This window comes from Pituophis catenifer, unplaced genomic scaffold, assembly GCF_029215685.1.
Source record: "Pituophis catenifer annectens isolate HBS135680 unplaced genomic scaffold, rPitCat1.0.hap2 SCAF_10, whole genome shotgun sequence".
Classification (NCBI taxonomy): Eukaryota; Metazoa; Chordata; class Lepidosauria; order Squamata; family Colubridae; genus Pituophis; species Pituophis catenifer.
The window spans coordinates 23,816,447-23,831,679 of NW_027256890.1; the positions used below are offsets into that span (position 1 = coordinate 23,816,447).

At 50.0% G+C, this 15,233-nt stretch overlaps 1 protein-coding gene across 1 annotated transcript in view; it reads left to right on the plus strand.

Annotated features, from left to right (window-relative positions):
* NRXN2 (neurexin 2) overlaps window positions 1-15,233 on the plus strand; it is a 428,827-nt gene that overhangs the window by 390,478 nt on the left and 23,116 nt on the right. Inside the window, exon 18 of the mRNA XM_070951426.1 lies at window positions 11,047-11,369. Coding sequence (XP_070807527.1) covers window positions 11,047-11,369 — 323 coding nt within the window. The remainder of the gene's footprint in view (window positions 1-11,046; window positions 11,370-15,233) is intronic.

A 15,233-nucleotide genomic window follows, 5' to 3' on the forward strand; every position in this document is an offset into this window, starting at 1 on the left:
TGAGATTGTATATCTTAATTGTTGTGAGCCGCGCTGAGTCCTATGGAGATAGGGCGGCATATAAATCTAATCTTAAAGACACCAAGAGAGGGGCTGCTGCTGAATTGATCCAATGTGCCAAAAAATGGAAGAAACAAACACACTCCATGTTAGTGTCTGTGAGAAAATGGATGGAAAGGAAAGTGGAAAACGCTGTGAGGCATATTAAAAAGCTGCAGGCATAGACAGTGTTACGAGAGAAGCGTCCAGATGTAGATCGAGTTTTCTGATGGAGCGGTTTTTAAAAAATACCTCTCTGCCGATCAGGCAACTCAGCTGGGATCGTCAGAGACTTTTCGAAGCATTTTTTTTAACCACCTCTTCGGCCAAGAGGTTGCAGAAAAAAATGCTTTGAAAAGCCTCTGGCGATCCCAGCTGAGCCGCACGGTCATCAGAGGCTTTTTTTTTTTTTTTTTTTACATTTAAAAGCATTTTTTCGTCGGAAGAGGTTGTAGAAAAAATGCTTTTAAAAGTAAAAAAAAAAAAAAGCCTCTGATGATCGTGCAACCCAGCTGGACATGGGGGGGGGGCCCTGCAGGGATTTTTGCTACCAGTTCTCCGAACCACCCACTGCCATCGCTACCGGATCGGGCGATCCAGTCCGAACCGGGAGCATTTCACCCCTGGTGTGAAGGCAACATCTGTGTTTGAGGACTGGAAAAATTCTTGTTGCCCTGTACAAAAGGAGAACAAGAATTATTTCCCCAAAGTCTAGGCTTTCCGAAGTACAGGTAGTCCTCGATGTACGACCACAATTGATCCCAAAATTGATGCTGCTAAGCGAGACGTTTGTTCAGTGAGTTTTGCCCCATTTTACAACTTCTCTGGCCACAATTGTTAAGTGAATCACTATGGTTGTTAAATTAGCCACACGCTTGTTAAGTGAATCTGGCTTCCCCACTGAATTTGCTTGTCAGAAGGTCGTAAAAAGGGGATCGCATAACCCCAGGGCATTGCAACCGTCATAAATATGAGTCAGTTGCCAAACGTCTGAATTTTGATCAGGTGACCGAGGGGAGGCTGCAAAGGTTATAAGTGTGAAAAATGGACATAAGTCACTTTTCTCAGTGCCATTGTCACTAAATGAATGGTTGCAAGTCAAGGACTACCTGTTTTTTTAAAAAACATCTTTTTTTTTTCTAACAAAACAATCTTTATTCTTAAAGAAAAAAAACAAAATTTTAAATTAAAAGTAAAAACTCAAACTTATAGGAGGAACTATTGTAAATTGAGAACTAGCTGTATTTTGTTATGAGATTATGAGAGGCTGCCCCCCAAAAGAGGGGGGTCAACCTATTTTCCAAAGCCCCAGAAGGCAGGACAAGAAGCAACGGATGGAGACGAATAAAGGAGAAATCCAACTTAGAACTAAGGAGAAAATTAACCAGTGGAACGACTTGCCACCAGAAGTTGCATCTTCTCTATCACTACAGGATTTTAAGGATTTGTCTAAAATGGTATAGGGCCGTGATGGTGAACCTATGGCACGCGTGCCACATCTGTGGTCACGTGAGCTCAGCTCCGGTGTGCATGCGCACACTGGCCAGCAGATTATCGGGATTTCTGGGCCCAACAGAAGTAGGGAAACAGATTGTTTCCTGCCTCCGGAGGACCTTGGGGGGTGATGGGGAAGTCCTGTTTTTCTCTCTCCCCAGCCTCCAAAGCCTGTCTAGGAGTCTGGGGAGGGCGAAAACAGCCTTCCCTACCCCCTCAGGGGCCAGAAACAGCCCGTTTGCCAACTTCCGGTGGGACTGGATGTTGGCAAATGGGCCATTTTCAGCCTCCGGGGGTGGGGGGGTGGGGAAGGCCATTTTCGCCCTCCCCAGACTCCTAGAAAGGCTCTGGAGAGCCAAAAACGGGCCTTCCGGTCCCACCGGATGTTGGCAAACAGGCCGTTTTTGGCCTCCAGGGGGGTGGGGAAGGCTGTTTTCGCCCTCCCCAGACTCCTAGAAAGGCTCTGGAGAGCCAAAAACGGGCCTTCCGGTCCCACCGGATGTTGGCAAACAGGCTGTTTTTGGCCTCCAGAGGGCCTCCAGGGGGGTGGGGAAGGCTGTTTTCGCCCTCCCCAGAGTCCTAGAAAGGCTCCGGAGAGCCAAAAACGGGCCTTCCGGTCCCACCGGATGTTGGCAAACAGGCCGTTTTTGGCCTCCAGGGGGGTGGGGAAGGCTGTTTTTGCCCTCCCCAGAGTCCTAGAAAGGCTCCGGAGAGCCAAAAACGGGCCTTCCGGTCCCACCAGATGTTGGCAAACAGGCCGTTTTTGGCCTCCAGGGGGTTGGGAAGGCTGTTTTCGCCCTCCCCAGACTCCTAGAAAGGCTCTGGAGGCTGGGGAGAGCAAAAAACGGGCCTACCGTGCCATCGCGTGCTAGGAGTGTGGGGAGGTCATGCGCACATACGCGGGGGCAGGGCACATAGAATTATGGGTGTGGACACGCACGCGCGACCCCCGCGGCACGCGATGAGTGAGGGGGTTGCACTGGAAGACCTCCAAGGACCATTCCAACTCTGTTATTCTGAGATAGGAAAATGAATCAAATTTGGGGACTGCAAGAAGGCTTTATCCTTGGGTGTAGGTGTAAGGCCAGGGTTTATTCACATCCCCGAGACGTGTGAACGGGGAGAAAGTTTATTGCCGATTGGTTGGCTTTTTTAAAAAAAGAAAAACGATCTTATCTAGCGACAGGTTTGAATTATGGGCTGGTGAATGGGAAAACGGAGAGGGGAAGGTTGGCGCTGAACATACTAAGAGCACGTTGGGAATAAAACATGAGTGAGTAGAAACGGGACACTTAGCAAAGGAAGAGGTGTCATATATATATATATATATATATATATATATATATATATATATATATATATATATATATATATATATATATCTCCCTTTGGTGGGTTAACGGCTTTACGGACAGATGAGTTAGGGAAGGCTTTTTGTGAGGTCAGGTTGCGTGGTTCGGCTAGGCAACTGTACGCGCCACGTTGCGCAATGAGAATCCAGCTCAGGATTACTTTCCTGACTTTTTCGCAAACGCGAGCGCGCGTGGACCCCATCCATGCATGCGCCCCGCCTCAAAAATGTGCTTAAATAGCACGCTCGGAGCTAGGGCAGGTGCGCAGGTCCACCGTGATTTCCACTAGCGGTACGGGCGAACCGGTGCAAACCGGCTGAATACCACCTCTGAACCAGCTGACTCTCACTGCATGTTTGATCGATCGAACGATATGACGAGCAGCCTGGATCCGAAAATGAATGTAGCAAGGATAAAGGAAGCAAAGTTATTACAGGGGGAAAATGGGGGAAAAGTTCTCCATCAATAGCGAGAAAAACTAGAGCGCGTAAATGGGTTTGTAGGCCACAGTACAGCTAGTCCTCGACTTATGACCACGACTGACACCCCCCAACCTTTCTGCCGCTAAGCGAAAAAATTGTGAGGTGAATTTTGCCACCATTTTACGATCTCTCTTGTCACCATTGTTAAGTGAATCCCTGCACGTTAAATTAGTAATACGGCTGTTAAGTAAATCTGCCTTCCTCGTTGACTTAGCTGGTCGGAAGGTCACTGAAGGGGGATCACACGTGACTCCGGGACCCTGCAACCGTCATAAATATGAACCAGTTGCCAAGCATTTGAATTTGGATCACGTGACCATGGGGACGCTGCAGTGGTCGTAAGGTGAAAAATGGTCATAAGTGCGAAAAACGGTCCTAAGTCACTTTTTTCAATGCCATTGTACCTTGGAAGGGTTACTACATGAACCGTTGTAAGTCGAAGACTGCCTGCAGAACAGGCTAAGGTGGTCCTCCACATAACGACCGCAACTGAGCCTCAGATTTTTTTTGTGGCTAAGCAAGGCAGTGGTTAAATGAGCTGCGCCTCATTTTATGACCTTTTTAGCCACTGTTGTTCAGCAAATCACTGCAATTGTTAAGCGAATCGGGCTTTCCCTCTTGATTCTGCTCGTTGGAAGCTACCGTACAAGTGGAGATCACGTGACCCCAGGATGCTGCAACCGTCATAAATACGAGTCAAGTTGCCAAGAGGCTCAATTTTGATTGTACATACAAACAATAAAGAAATACAGGTAGACTTCGAATTATGACCGCAATTGAGCCCAAAATTTCTGTTGCTAAGCAAGACGTTGGTTAAGTGACCTTTGTCCCATTTTACGACCTCTCTGGCCACCGCTGTTCAGTGAATCACAGCCGTTGTTAAATTGGTCACACTAAATGAACAACTGCAGCGATTCACTTTAACAACGGCAGCAAGACGGGTGGTAAATTGGGACGGAATTCATTTGACAGACTTCTCGCTTAGCGGTGGAAACTTTGCACCGGATAGTGGCCGTAAATCAAGGACACCCTGTGCTTTATGACTTGACCTTGTTACACCAATCCAGGCAGTAAATTAATCTGGTGATCGAGTCTTGGGGGGGGGGTCACCGCACCCATCCCCACATTCACAACGATTGTGGCAAGAATCTGGCTCTAGCAATGAGCCTGTGGGAATGCCAGCAAGCCTGAACAATAATGTAGGTTTACACAAACCCACAATGGGGGAGTCATATTAGCTATTTAGCCATTTTTGTGCCTGAATTTATTACACACCGAGATGGCTAAATCCTCTTTAGTTTGCACAGATGTTTGTTTTGGCCCTGGTGCTATTTTCTCTTTCTGTCTCTCTTGTATACAGACAGGCACACCGACACAAATCCACACGCAAACGCAACTTCAGTTTGCAATCAATAAAATTGCCCTCTGGCTTTACACCACTCGCATTTATTTCACTGCAGCATCTCAGCTTGGTCTCCAATCTGTCCCATGCCTAGCACATGCGTGGGGTTGGCAGCTCATATGTGCAACTCTGCATGCATGTGGAAAATTACACAGGGACTCTGGAAGGGCAGGCAAAACAAACACGCCCGCAGAAAACATTAAATCTGGAGGAAAGGGGCCCTTAAGAGCCCAAACTAATTAGCTAAACCAAATGGGAAGGTGGGAAAATCCTTAAGGAGCTGAATCCTTGCAAGGAAGTCATTGATTTGGGGCCTGATCCATTATCCTGGAGTAATAGATAGAGGGGGGGGAGGGAAAGAGAGAGATGGCTAGCTAGCTAGATATAAATATAGAGATGATGGATGGATGGATGGATGGATGGATGGATGGATAGATATATAGAGAGAAGATAGAAAGAAAGATAGATATAGTTATATATATATATATATATATATATATATATATATATATATATAGAGAGAGAGAGAGAGAGAGAGAGAGAGAGAGAGAGAGAGAGAGAGAGATAGTTAGAGATAGATAGTTATAGAGATAGATAGATAGATGAGAGAGAGAGAGAGAGAGGATAGAGAGAGATAGTTATAGATATAGGTATGTAGGTATAGGTATGTATGTTTGTATGTATGTAGGTAGGTAGGTAGGTAGGTAGGTAGATAGATAGATAGATAGATAGATAGATAGATAGATAGATAGATAGAGATATATATAGAGAGATGATAGATAGAGATACCTAGATAGATACAGATAGATAATAGAGAGAGAGATGGATGATAGATAGAGATAGATATAGAGATAGATAGATAGTTATAGATATAGAGAGATAGAGATAGAGATGATAGAGATAGATAGAAATAGATAAATATAGATAGTTATAGATAGAGATAGAGAGATAGAGATAAAGAGAGAGAGAGAGAGAGAGAGAGATCCAAACCAAGAGAGCCAAAAAGAGATTCAAGAGGGTTTTTTAAAAAAATCTGCTTGCAAACTTCTCAAGAAGGGAGAAAAAAAGTGATTTTTTTTTAAAAAAAAAAATCTGGGGTTTCGTTTTGCAGATTTGGGAAGTACAGATAATCCTCGACTTACAATAGTTCACTTAACGACCGTTTTTCCACACTTGTGACCATTGTGGCATCCCCGTGGTCAGGTGGTCAAAATTCAGGTGCCTGGCCGCCGATTTATGACGGGCGGTGTGAACCCCTGCTATGGCGGCCTTCCGACAAAGCCAGGTCAACGGGGGGAAGCCAGATTCACTTAACAACCGTGTCCCTATTCGAACAACCCGCAGTGATTCACTTTACAACTGTCGTAAAAAGGGACAGTAAAAAGGGATTTCTCACTTAGCAACGTAAATCCTGGGCTCAGTTGTGGCCGTAAATCGAGGACTACCTGTGATAACTGAGCTTGGCTCCCCTCTTTTTTTTAAAAAAAAAAAAAACCTTGCCCCCAATTTGTCACCTGTGACAAGGTGAGACTGTGGGGGGGGGGAGATGAGATCCAGAAAGAGAAAATTTGGGGAAGGGTCCTTCCTGCTCCCTTCCACTGTGGACCAGAACTGTTGCCCTGGTTGGGAAATAGCAGCAGACCCCCAACTGTTGGGGGGAATCCCAGCAGGGCCCCCATCCTTTTTCCAAATCAGACATAGCTAAGCCAGGATGGATTGGCTCAGGAGTGAAATGCTCCCGGTTCGGACCGGATCGCCCGATCCGGTAGCGATGGAGTCGGGTGGTTCGGAGAACCGGTGGCAAACATCCCTGCCCCCCCACCATGCCCAGCTGAGCCACGCAATCATCAGATACTTTTTTTTTAATTTTTAAAAGCATTTTTTCAACAACCTCTTCGGCCGAAAAAATGCTTTTAAAAGTAAAAAAAAAAAAAAAAGCCTCTGATGATTGCGCGACTCAGTTGGGATCATCAGAGCCTTTTGAAAGCATTTTTTTACAGCCTCTTCGCTGAAGAAGTTGTAGAAAAAATAGTTTTAAAAGCCTCTTAACGATCCCAGCTGAGTTGCCTGATTGGCAGAGGCTTTTTTTTCTTTAAATGTCTCTGATGATCCCAGCTGAGTTGCCTGATTGGCAGAGGCTTTTTTTTCTTTAAATGTCTCTGATGATCCCAGCTGAGTTGCCTGATTGGCAGAGGCTTTTTTTTCTTTTAAAAGCCTCTGACGATCCCAGCTGAGTTGCCTGATCGGCAGAGGCATTTAAAAGAAAAAAAGCCTCTGACAATCAGGCAACTCAGCTGGGATCGTCAGAGGCTTTTGAAAGCGTTTTTTTACAACCTCTTCGCCGAACAGCTTGGATCGTCAGAGGCATTTAAAAAAAAAAAGCTTCTGATGATTGCACGGCTCAGCTGGACAATGGGGGGGAGGGCAGGGATTTTTGCTACCGGTTCTCCGAACCACCCGCCTCCATCGCAACCGGATCGGGCGATCCGGTCTGAACCGGGAGCATTTCATCCTTGCTTTGAATGTACACTAATCGGCATACATTAAAATGAAATTTCGTTGCACACGGCTATCAAAGGGTACATAACCATGACAATAAATAAATACAAAATTATGTGTATACTTACTTACTTACTTACACACAGACTCCTCAACTTACGTCCATAACTGAGCCCAAAATTTGGAAATTCGTTGAGTTTTGCCCCGTTTTACGACTTTCCTCACCACATTTGTTTAGGGAATCCCTTGCCGCTCTTAGTAACATGGTCGTTAAGTGAATCTGGTTTCCCCCTCTTGACTTGGCTTGTCAGAAGGCCGCAAAAGGGGATCACGTGACCCTGCAATGGTCATAAAGGCGAGTCGGTTGTCATACACGCGAATGTAAATCAGGGGATGCTGCAGCATTCGCAAGTGTGAAAAACAGTTGTAAGTCAACTTTTTTTCAGTGCCGTTGTAACTTTGGATGTTCGCTAAGTGAACTTTCGTAAGTGGAGGACTACCTGTAATAATTCAGGATCGAAATTCAGCAGCATCCAGAGACAAGCAGATGAGAGACAATTATGGGATCGTAATTGTTAAAATCAGCCGTAAGTTAATTTTTTTCAGGGCCACTGTAACTTCGAACGGTCACTAAATGAACCGTTGTAAATCGAGGACTTCCTGTTCAAGATTAGTGACTCCTGAGAATGAAGCTTGAGGGGCTTTTGTTACCTAAATGACATGAATGAACACGTTTGTTCTGGATTCACCCCCTCCTTTAAACCATAAACTGGCCCAACTCAATGCAGGTAGGCCTCAACTTACGATGTTTCATTAAGTGACCGTTTGAAATTACAACGGCAGTGAAAAAAAGTCACTTACGACCGTTTTTCACAGTTAACGACCATTGCAACGTGTCCATGGTCACGGGATCAAAATTCAGCCGCTGGGCAACTGACTCATATTTATGACGGTTGCGGTGTCCCCCCAACGCCTTTTGACTTCGCCAGATTGACTTAACACCCGGGTTCCTCATTTAATGCGTGCAGCGATTCGCTTAACGACCGTGGGCAACAAAGGTCGTTAAAACGGGGCGAAATTCACCCTAACCGATGTCTCATTTAGCCACAGGAATGTTGGCTTTGATTGGGGGGGGGGGGCGTAAGTCGAGGGCTACCCGTTGTAGCAAGGTGAACGTCGCATGCTTGACATGGCGAGCAAATGCAGCTGCTAAGCTTCCCGCCGAGCGTGCAAAGCCAGCCAGAAAGGCACAGGGGTGTGTAGGGGGTGTGTGCAGCAGGCACAGTTGACAGTTGGGGGTCCTGCAAAATGAGGCGGGGTCTTAAATTAAGCCGAGATTCGGCATTTTTTCCAAACTTCGCCTCCAGTCTTGCTCTTAGTCTGCCTAGATCCGTGATGGCGAACTACAGCACGCGTGCCAGAAGCAGCACACAGAGCCATCTCTTTGGACACGCGAGTCATTGCTTGTTGCTCTTTCCGGCGCGCTGGTCAGCTGGTCTTCACCGGCGCGGAAGCACCGGAAACCGGAAGAGCAGCCATCCGGTCCGCATGTGTGCGCCAGGAAGACGATCTTCCAATTTCCTGTGCACGCATATGCACCGACCAATTGGTCTTCACGCATGCATGCGCACCAGAAACCGGAAGACCAGGTAGCCGGTGTACATCCGCGTGGCAGAAATCAGATTATCTTCCCGGCACGCACGTGCGGACCGGGCGGCTAATCTTCCAGTTTCCCACATGCACGCACGTGCCCCCGTTTCGGCACTCGGTGCTGAAAAGGTTCGCCGTCCCTGGCCTAGATGCTAGATCGGAATGGGAGGCTGGACACTGGCAGACCCCTCTCTCCACCCACCCCCCTTAATCAGAAAGGGGAAGCGAGAGGGTGCGTGGTTCTTTGGGCTGCAGGCTCAGGCAGGGACCCCGCTGGACCTCGGGAGGGGGTGTCCCCACCTCTCCCACAGCTGGCGAGCAGCCCCAGGTCTCTGGGATTGCGTGGGGTGGAGATAGGAGGCAGGGCACCCCATCTGCTTAAAATCCTCCAGAGGCTTTGATGGAAGGGTGGAAGGAAGGGGAGGGAAGGAGGGAGGAGGAATGGAAGCAAAGGGAGAAATAGGGAAGGAAGGAGACAGGGAAGAAGGAAAGGAAAGAAGAATGGGAGGGAGGAAGGTAGCAAAGGGAGAAATAGGGAAGGAAGGAAGGAGGCAGGAAAGAAGGAAGTAAGGATAGTAGCAAAGGGAGAAATAAGGGGAGGGAGGGAGGGAGGGAGGAGGCAGAGAAGAAAGGAGGGGAGGGAAGAAGGGAGGAGTATGGATGTCATGGAGGGAGGGACGGAAGGAAGGAAGAATGGAAGCAAAGGGAGAAATAAGGAAGGGAGGAAGGAGGCAGGGAGGAAAGGAAGGGAGGAAGGAGGCAGAGAAGAAGGAAGAAGGAGGGAGGGAGGATTATGGATGTCATGGAGGGAGGGACAGAAGGAAGAATGGAAGCAAACAGAAATAGGGAAGGAAGGGAGGAAGGAGTCAGAGAAGAAGGAAGGAAGGAGTATGGATAGGAGAGAGGGAGGGATGGATGGCAGGGAGGAAGGAAGAATGGAAGCATAGGGAGGGATGGGAGGGAGGGAGGAGGGAGAGAAGAAGGAAGAGGGAAGGAAGGAGTATAGATGTCATAAAAGGAAGGACGGAAGGAAGGAAGGAAGAATGGAAGCAAAGGGAGAAATAGGGAAGGAAGGAAGGAGGCAGGGAAGAAGGAAGTAAGGATAGTAGCAAAGGGAGAAATAAGGGGAGGGAGGGAGGGAGGGAGGAGGCAGAGAAGAAAGGAGGGGAGGGAAGAAGGGAGGAGTATGGATGTCATGGAGGGAGGGACGGAAGGAAGGAAGAATGGAAGCAAAGGGAGAAATAAGGAAGGGAGGAAGGAGGCAGGGAGGAAAGGAAGGGAGGAAGGAGGCAGAGAAGAAGGAAGAAGGAGGGAGGGAGGATTATGGATGTCATGGAGGGAGGGACAGAAGGAAGAATGGAAGCAAACAGAAATAGGGAAGGAAGGGAGGAAGGAGTCAGAGAAGAAGGAAGGAAGGAGTATGGATAGGAGAGAGGGAGGGATGGATGGCAGGGAGGAAGGAAGAATGGAAGCATAGGGAGGGATGGGAGGGAGGGAGGAGGGAGAGAAGAAGGAAGAGGGAAGGAAGGAGTATAGATGTCATAAAAGGAAGGACGGAAGGAAGGAAGGAAGAATGGAAGCAAAGGGAGAAATAGGGAAGGAAGGAAGGAGGCAGGGAAGAAGGAAGGAAGGGAAAGGAAAGAAATAGAAAAAGAAAGCTCAGCGAGGAAGGAGGGGGACAATACGAAGAAGATGGGGAGGGAAGGAAGGAAGGAGATGAGTAAGGAAACGGGAGATGCAAACGCAACCCAGAATTGATCGTAGATGGTGGAAAGGCAGAGCAAGTGGAGTCGGTGGCTGGATTTCCACCTGGCACCCATCAGAGGGTCCTGCTAGCTGCAATGGAACCCCATGCCAAGCCTGGTTAAGTGGACCCTGGCCGGGAGGGGGGGGCTTGGTGGCACAGCGGATATGCTCAGTTTAGGGGGTTCAGGCGGTGGTATGTACTTGGGAAGTGCTGCCGGGTGTGGAGCAAGGCCAGGAGGTCGATGCATGTGGAAGCCGGGTGAATAAGGGGAGGTGGGTGGGGGGGCACCTGGCCTGACCTTGACAGCTCTGGTGTTGGGAGGCTGCGTCCGGCCGAGCGCCCTTTTCACCTCTCCGCTCCTCTCTGTGGCTCCTCCGGCAGGTCGTCAGCTGACCATCTTCAACAGCCAGGCCGCCATCAAGATCGGAGGCCGCGACCAGGGCCGCCCCTTCCAGGGCCAGGTCTCGGGGCTGTACTACAACGGGCTCAAGGTCCTCTCCTTGGCCGCCGAGAGCGACGCCAACGTGAAGGTGGAGGGCAACCTGCGGCTGGTGGGTGAGGTGCCCTCCGTCATGACCACCGAGACCACGGCCACCACCCTGCTGGCGGACATGTCCACGACTATCATGGAGACCACCACCACCATGGCCACGACCACCACGCGGCGGGGCCGTTCCCCCACCATGCGGGACAGCATCACACAGGTTAGTGGGAGGAGGGAGGGACGGACAGTGGGGAAAGGAGGGAGGGAAGGAAGGATAGCTAGGAAGGGAGGGAGGGAGGATAGCTAGGAAAGAAGGAAGGAAGGATAGCTAGGGAGGGAGGGAGGATGGTTAGGAAGGAAGGGAGGGAGGGAGGATGGTTAGGAAGGAAGGAAGGAAGGAAGGAAGGATAGCTAGGAAGGAGAGAGGATAGCTAGGAAAGAAGGAAGGAAGGCTGGCTAGGAAGGAAGGAAGGAGAGCTAAGGAGGGAGGGAGGATAGCTAGGAAGGAAGGAAGGAAGGAAAGGAAGGAAGGAAGGAAGGAAGGAAGGAAGGAAGGAAGGAAGGAAGGAGAGAGGATAGCTAGGAAGGAAGGAAGGAAGGAATAGGGAGGGAGGGAGGATGGTTAGGAAGAAAGGGAGGAAGGAAGGAAGGAAGGCTGGCTAGGAAGGAAGGGAGGGAGGGAGGAAGGGAGGAAGGAGAGCTAGGGAGGGAGGGAGGATAGCTAGGAAGGAAGGAAGGAAGGAAGGAAGGAAGGAAGGAAGGAAGGAAGGAAGGAAGGAAGGATGGATCTGAAGGTGGCCTTGGGCCAGGAAGCCGGGGGGGGGCAGGAGAGGTCAGGAGCCACCCAGATTTCGGGGAAGGAAGCCCCACAGGAGACACCGGAGGAGAAAACCCAGAAAGCTGCTGCAGGAAATCCAACGCTGTGTTAGGGGCCCATCTCAGCCAACGTTTTCCCCACTTGGCGAACCTCAGGGGGCCGAGCTAACCGAGCTTGGTTGCTACTACGTGAAGGCAAATGCAGAGATTTGCCCCCAGCCTCATTTGGCATCTCTGGCCCACAAATACAATATTCTGACCCGGCTCCCCGAAGACGACAAACCCTCTGCAGTTGAAGCAATGATTCCTTTTATTAGGAACGCCGGCAGCCGCGGCAAAAAGGGTCTCTCTCACCGCAGGCTAACAAGTCCGTCTGTCCGGGAGATGAATAGTTGTCTGTCACATCTATTCATCTCCGCCCCCCTGCCTTTGATCCCCAGAGCTTTGCTAGCAGTGGTGGCTCTTCCATCCCAAGGATCGACCGGCCCATAGATTTCCACTGCTCTCCTCTCCTCTGCCTTCTGTGCATCAGGCACTGGACCCAGCTGTTCCTCCTCCTCTTCATCAGCCACCTCCAGACTTGGGGGCTGTTGACTCTCCATCTGAGGGCTGACGGACGGCCCAGGCTCCACCTCTGTCTCTCTCTGTGACGGCTCCATTCCCTCCTCCCCCTCGGAGCTCTCAGGTTGCCCTGATGCTGACCCCGACTCCCACGCCTCCTCCTCCTCCTCTGATTCGGCTGCCGGAGGGGCTGGCGGCCGACAGGCCACAACATACAAACTCCACGGGCTCCCCACCCCCCAAGCTTTTAGTTTTGGGGCTCCAAAGATGGGGCTAGAGAGGTTGCAGCTTGGAAGGAGCTCAGTGTGAGGTTGAGGAAATTGGGTTCCTCGTAGTCTTTCCCTTCTGGGGCAGCCCAATGTCAGTGCTACGGGGTAAACCACGGTGGAATCACAACCCGGATGTCTACTTTAGCGGTAGTCCTCGGCTTACGACAGTTCGCTTAAGTGACCGTTTCAAAGTTACGACGGCCCTGAAAAAAGGGACTTACGACCGTTTTTCACACGAACGACCCCATGGCAGCAACCCCATGGTCATATTTCTATTCGGATGCTTGACACAAGTGACTCGCGTTTATGACGGTTGCAGTGTCCCCGGGGGTCACGTGATCCCCTTTCGCGACCTTCTGTCGAGCAAAGTCGATGGGAGAAGCTGGATTTCACCTCACAATCGGATGACTAATTTGACAACGGCAGTGATTTGCTTAACGACCGTGGCAAGAAATGTCGTAAAATGGGGCAAAACTCAACTTAAGCGAGTCCGACGGTTGTTAAGCGAATCCAGCTTGACTTGGTCTGTCCCAAAAGGTCATTTATGACGTGACACTGCGACTGTCATAAATGGGAGTCCGTGGCCAAGCGCCTGAATTTTGATCACGGGCCCACGGGAGAACGCCGCCACGGTCGTAAGTGTGAAAAACGGTCCTAAGTCCCTTTTTTCCCAGCACTGTTGTGACTTCGAACGGTCACTAAACGAACTGTCGTAAGTCGAGGACCAGGCCACTTTGAGGTTTTGTGCGCCGCACCGAAACGGAGTCCCGAAATCCGGTTTTTTTCGCTCCTAAATTTTGCCGGCAGCACATCTCCCACCATCTTGCCCCCCCCCCCCCCACACACACACAAGGTGCTATGTTGACAGCATCCTTTTCTGACCAATCTGGAATTTAAATGGACGCTTTTCCATTGAAAGCGTATTTATTTTGGCCTGGAAAGAGAAGCGGGCGGCTGAGAGAGCCCGCAGCTGGATCGAGTCGGGGTGGGGGTGGGGTCCTTGCAAACCCCCTCCCCTCCAGCCTTTTGGGGAGCAACGTGGAAAAGGGCTTTTTTTAAAAACAAACAAGCAAACCCACAAATATGTAAATAAGATTTCCTTCCATCGGCTTCAGATGCTGCTGGGGGGCGGAGGGTGGATGGATGGAGAGGTTCATCTTTTGGGAATGCTTTGGGGAGGGGGCTGCGGGTTCGTCCCCTTCCCCGCCGCTTTGCAGCAGTTGCAAAAAAAAAAAAAAAAAAATCCCCACCTTCCTGGCCTCGCCCAGAGACGGTTTGGGCTTTCCTTCTTTTGATGGCGAGATGAGTTTTGGGGAGGAGGATGGCGGGGGGGGGGGAAAGGAAGCGAACATCCTCCTCCTCCTCCTGCAGTCGCCATGGCAACTGCATCAGCAGCAATTAAGCTGTCCTGGTTTCTGTGAGAAGAGGAGAAAAAGGAAGGGCGGGGGGGGGGAGGAGGACCGGGAAGGGGGAGGCTGGGGAGGGAGCTTGCAAGGAAGAAGGAGAGAGATGCGGGGGGGGTCCGTGGTACAGCTGGCAGACAGAAGCCCCCTGGCAACGCCTTGCGTTCCCCCTGACGCGGCAACCTTGCCAAAAAGCAACACATTCACACACTCACACTTTGTATGGGGACTTTCCAGGCTCTTCCTCCCCCCCTCCCCTCCCCGTCCCAACCTTTCCAGTCCTCGACGTAACGGACACAACGGGGAACGCAATTCCCCATTGCTAAACGAGCCGTGCCTCCTTTATTCCCCTTTTCCGCCCCGGTTGTTAAGCGAATCACACGGTCGTTAAGCAAATCCGGTCGTCCCCCCCCCCCAATTGACTTGACTCGTCAGAAACCGGCCAGGAAGGTCACAGATGGCGGATCGTGTGACACGCAGACACATACCAGGATGCTACAACCCTTGTTTAAAACGCATGCCGCTTGCCGACGGCACACGCTTGCGACCGTGTGGATGCTGCAGTGGCCGGTGCTTTTTCAGTGCTGTTGCGACTTCGAAGGGTCATTCAGCAAACGGTCGTAAGTCAAGGACTGCCTGTACTCCAAGGGCTAATGGATTCTCCCACTGGGTGGGTGGGAGTGGCGGGGGGAGAGTCGTGTTCAGCCTTCCGAGAGCAATAAACCTTTCTCTGTATTTTTAAGGGGAAGGGAGACCTTCAGAAACTGCGGATGCTGCTTCTCGTGGTTACTGTTGATTGAATTTAATAGTAGTAACTCCACACTCCAGGCTCCTAGCAAGGAGGGTGGAATTGCAGGTAGTCCTTAACTAGAAGGGAGTGGGGTTGGGGGAGAAGAGGAGGAGGAGGAGGAGGAATCTGTCACCTAAGACAAATCCCTTGTGTGTCCTATCACACTTGGCCAATAAAGAATTCTATTCTATTCTATTCTATTCTATTCTATTCTATTCTATTCTATTCTATTCTATTCTATTCTA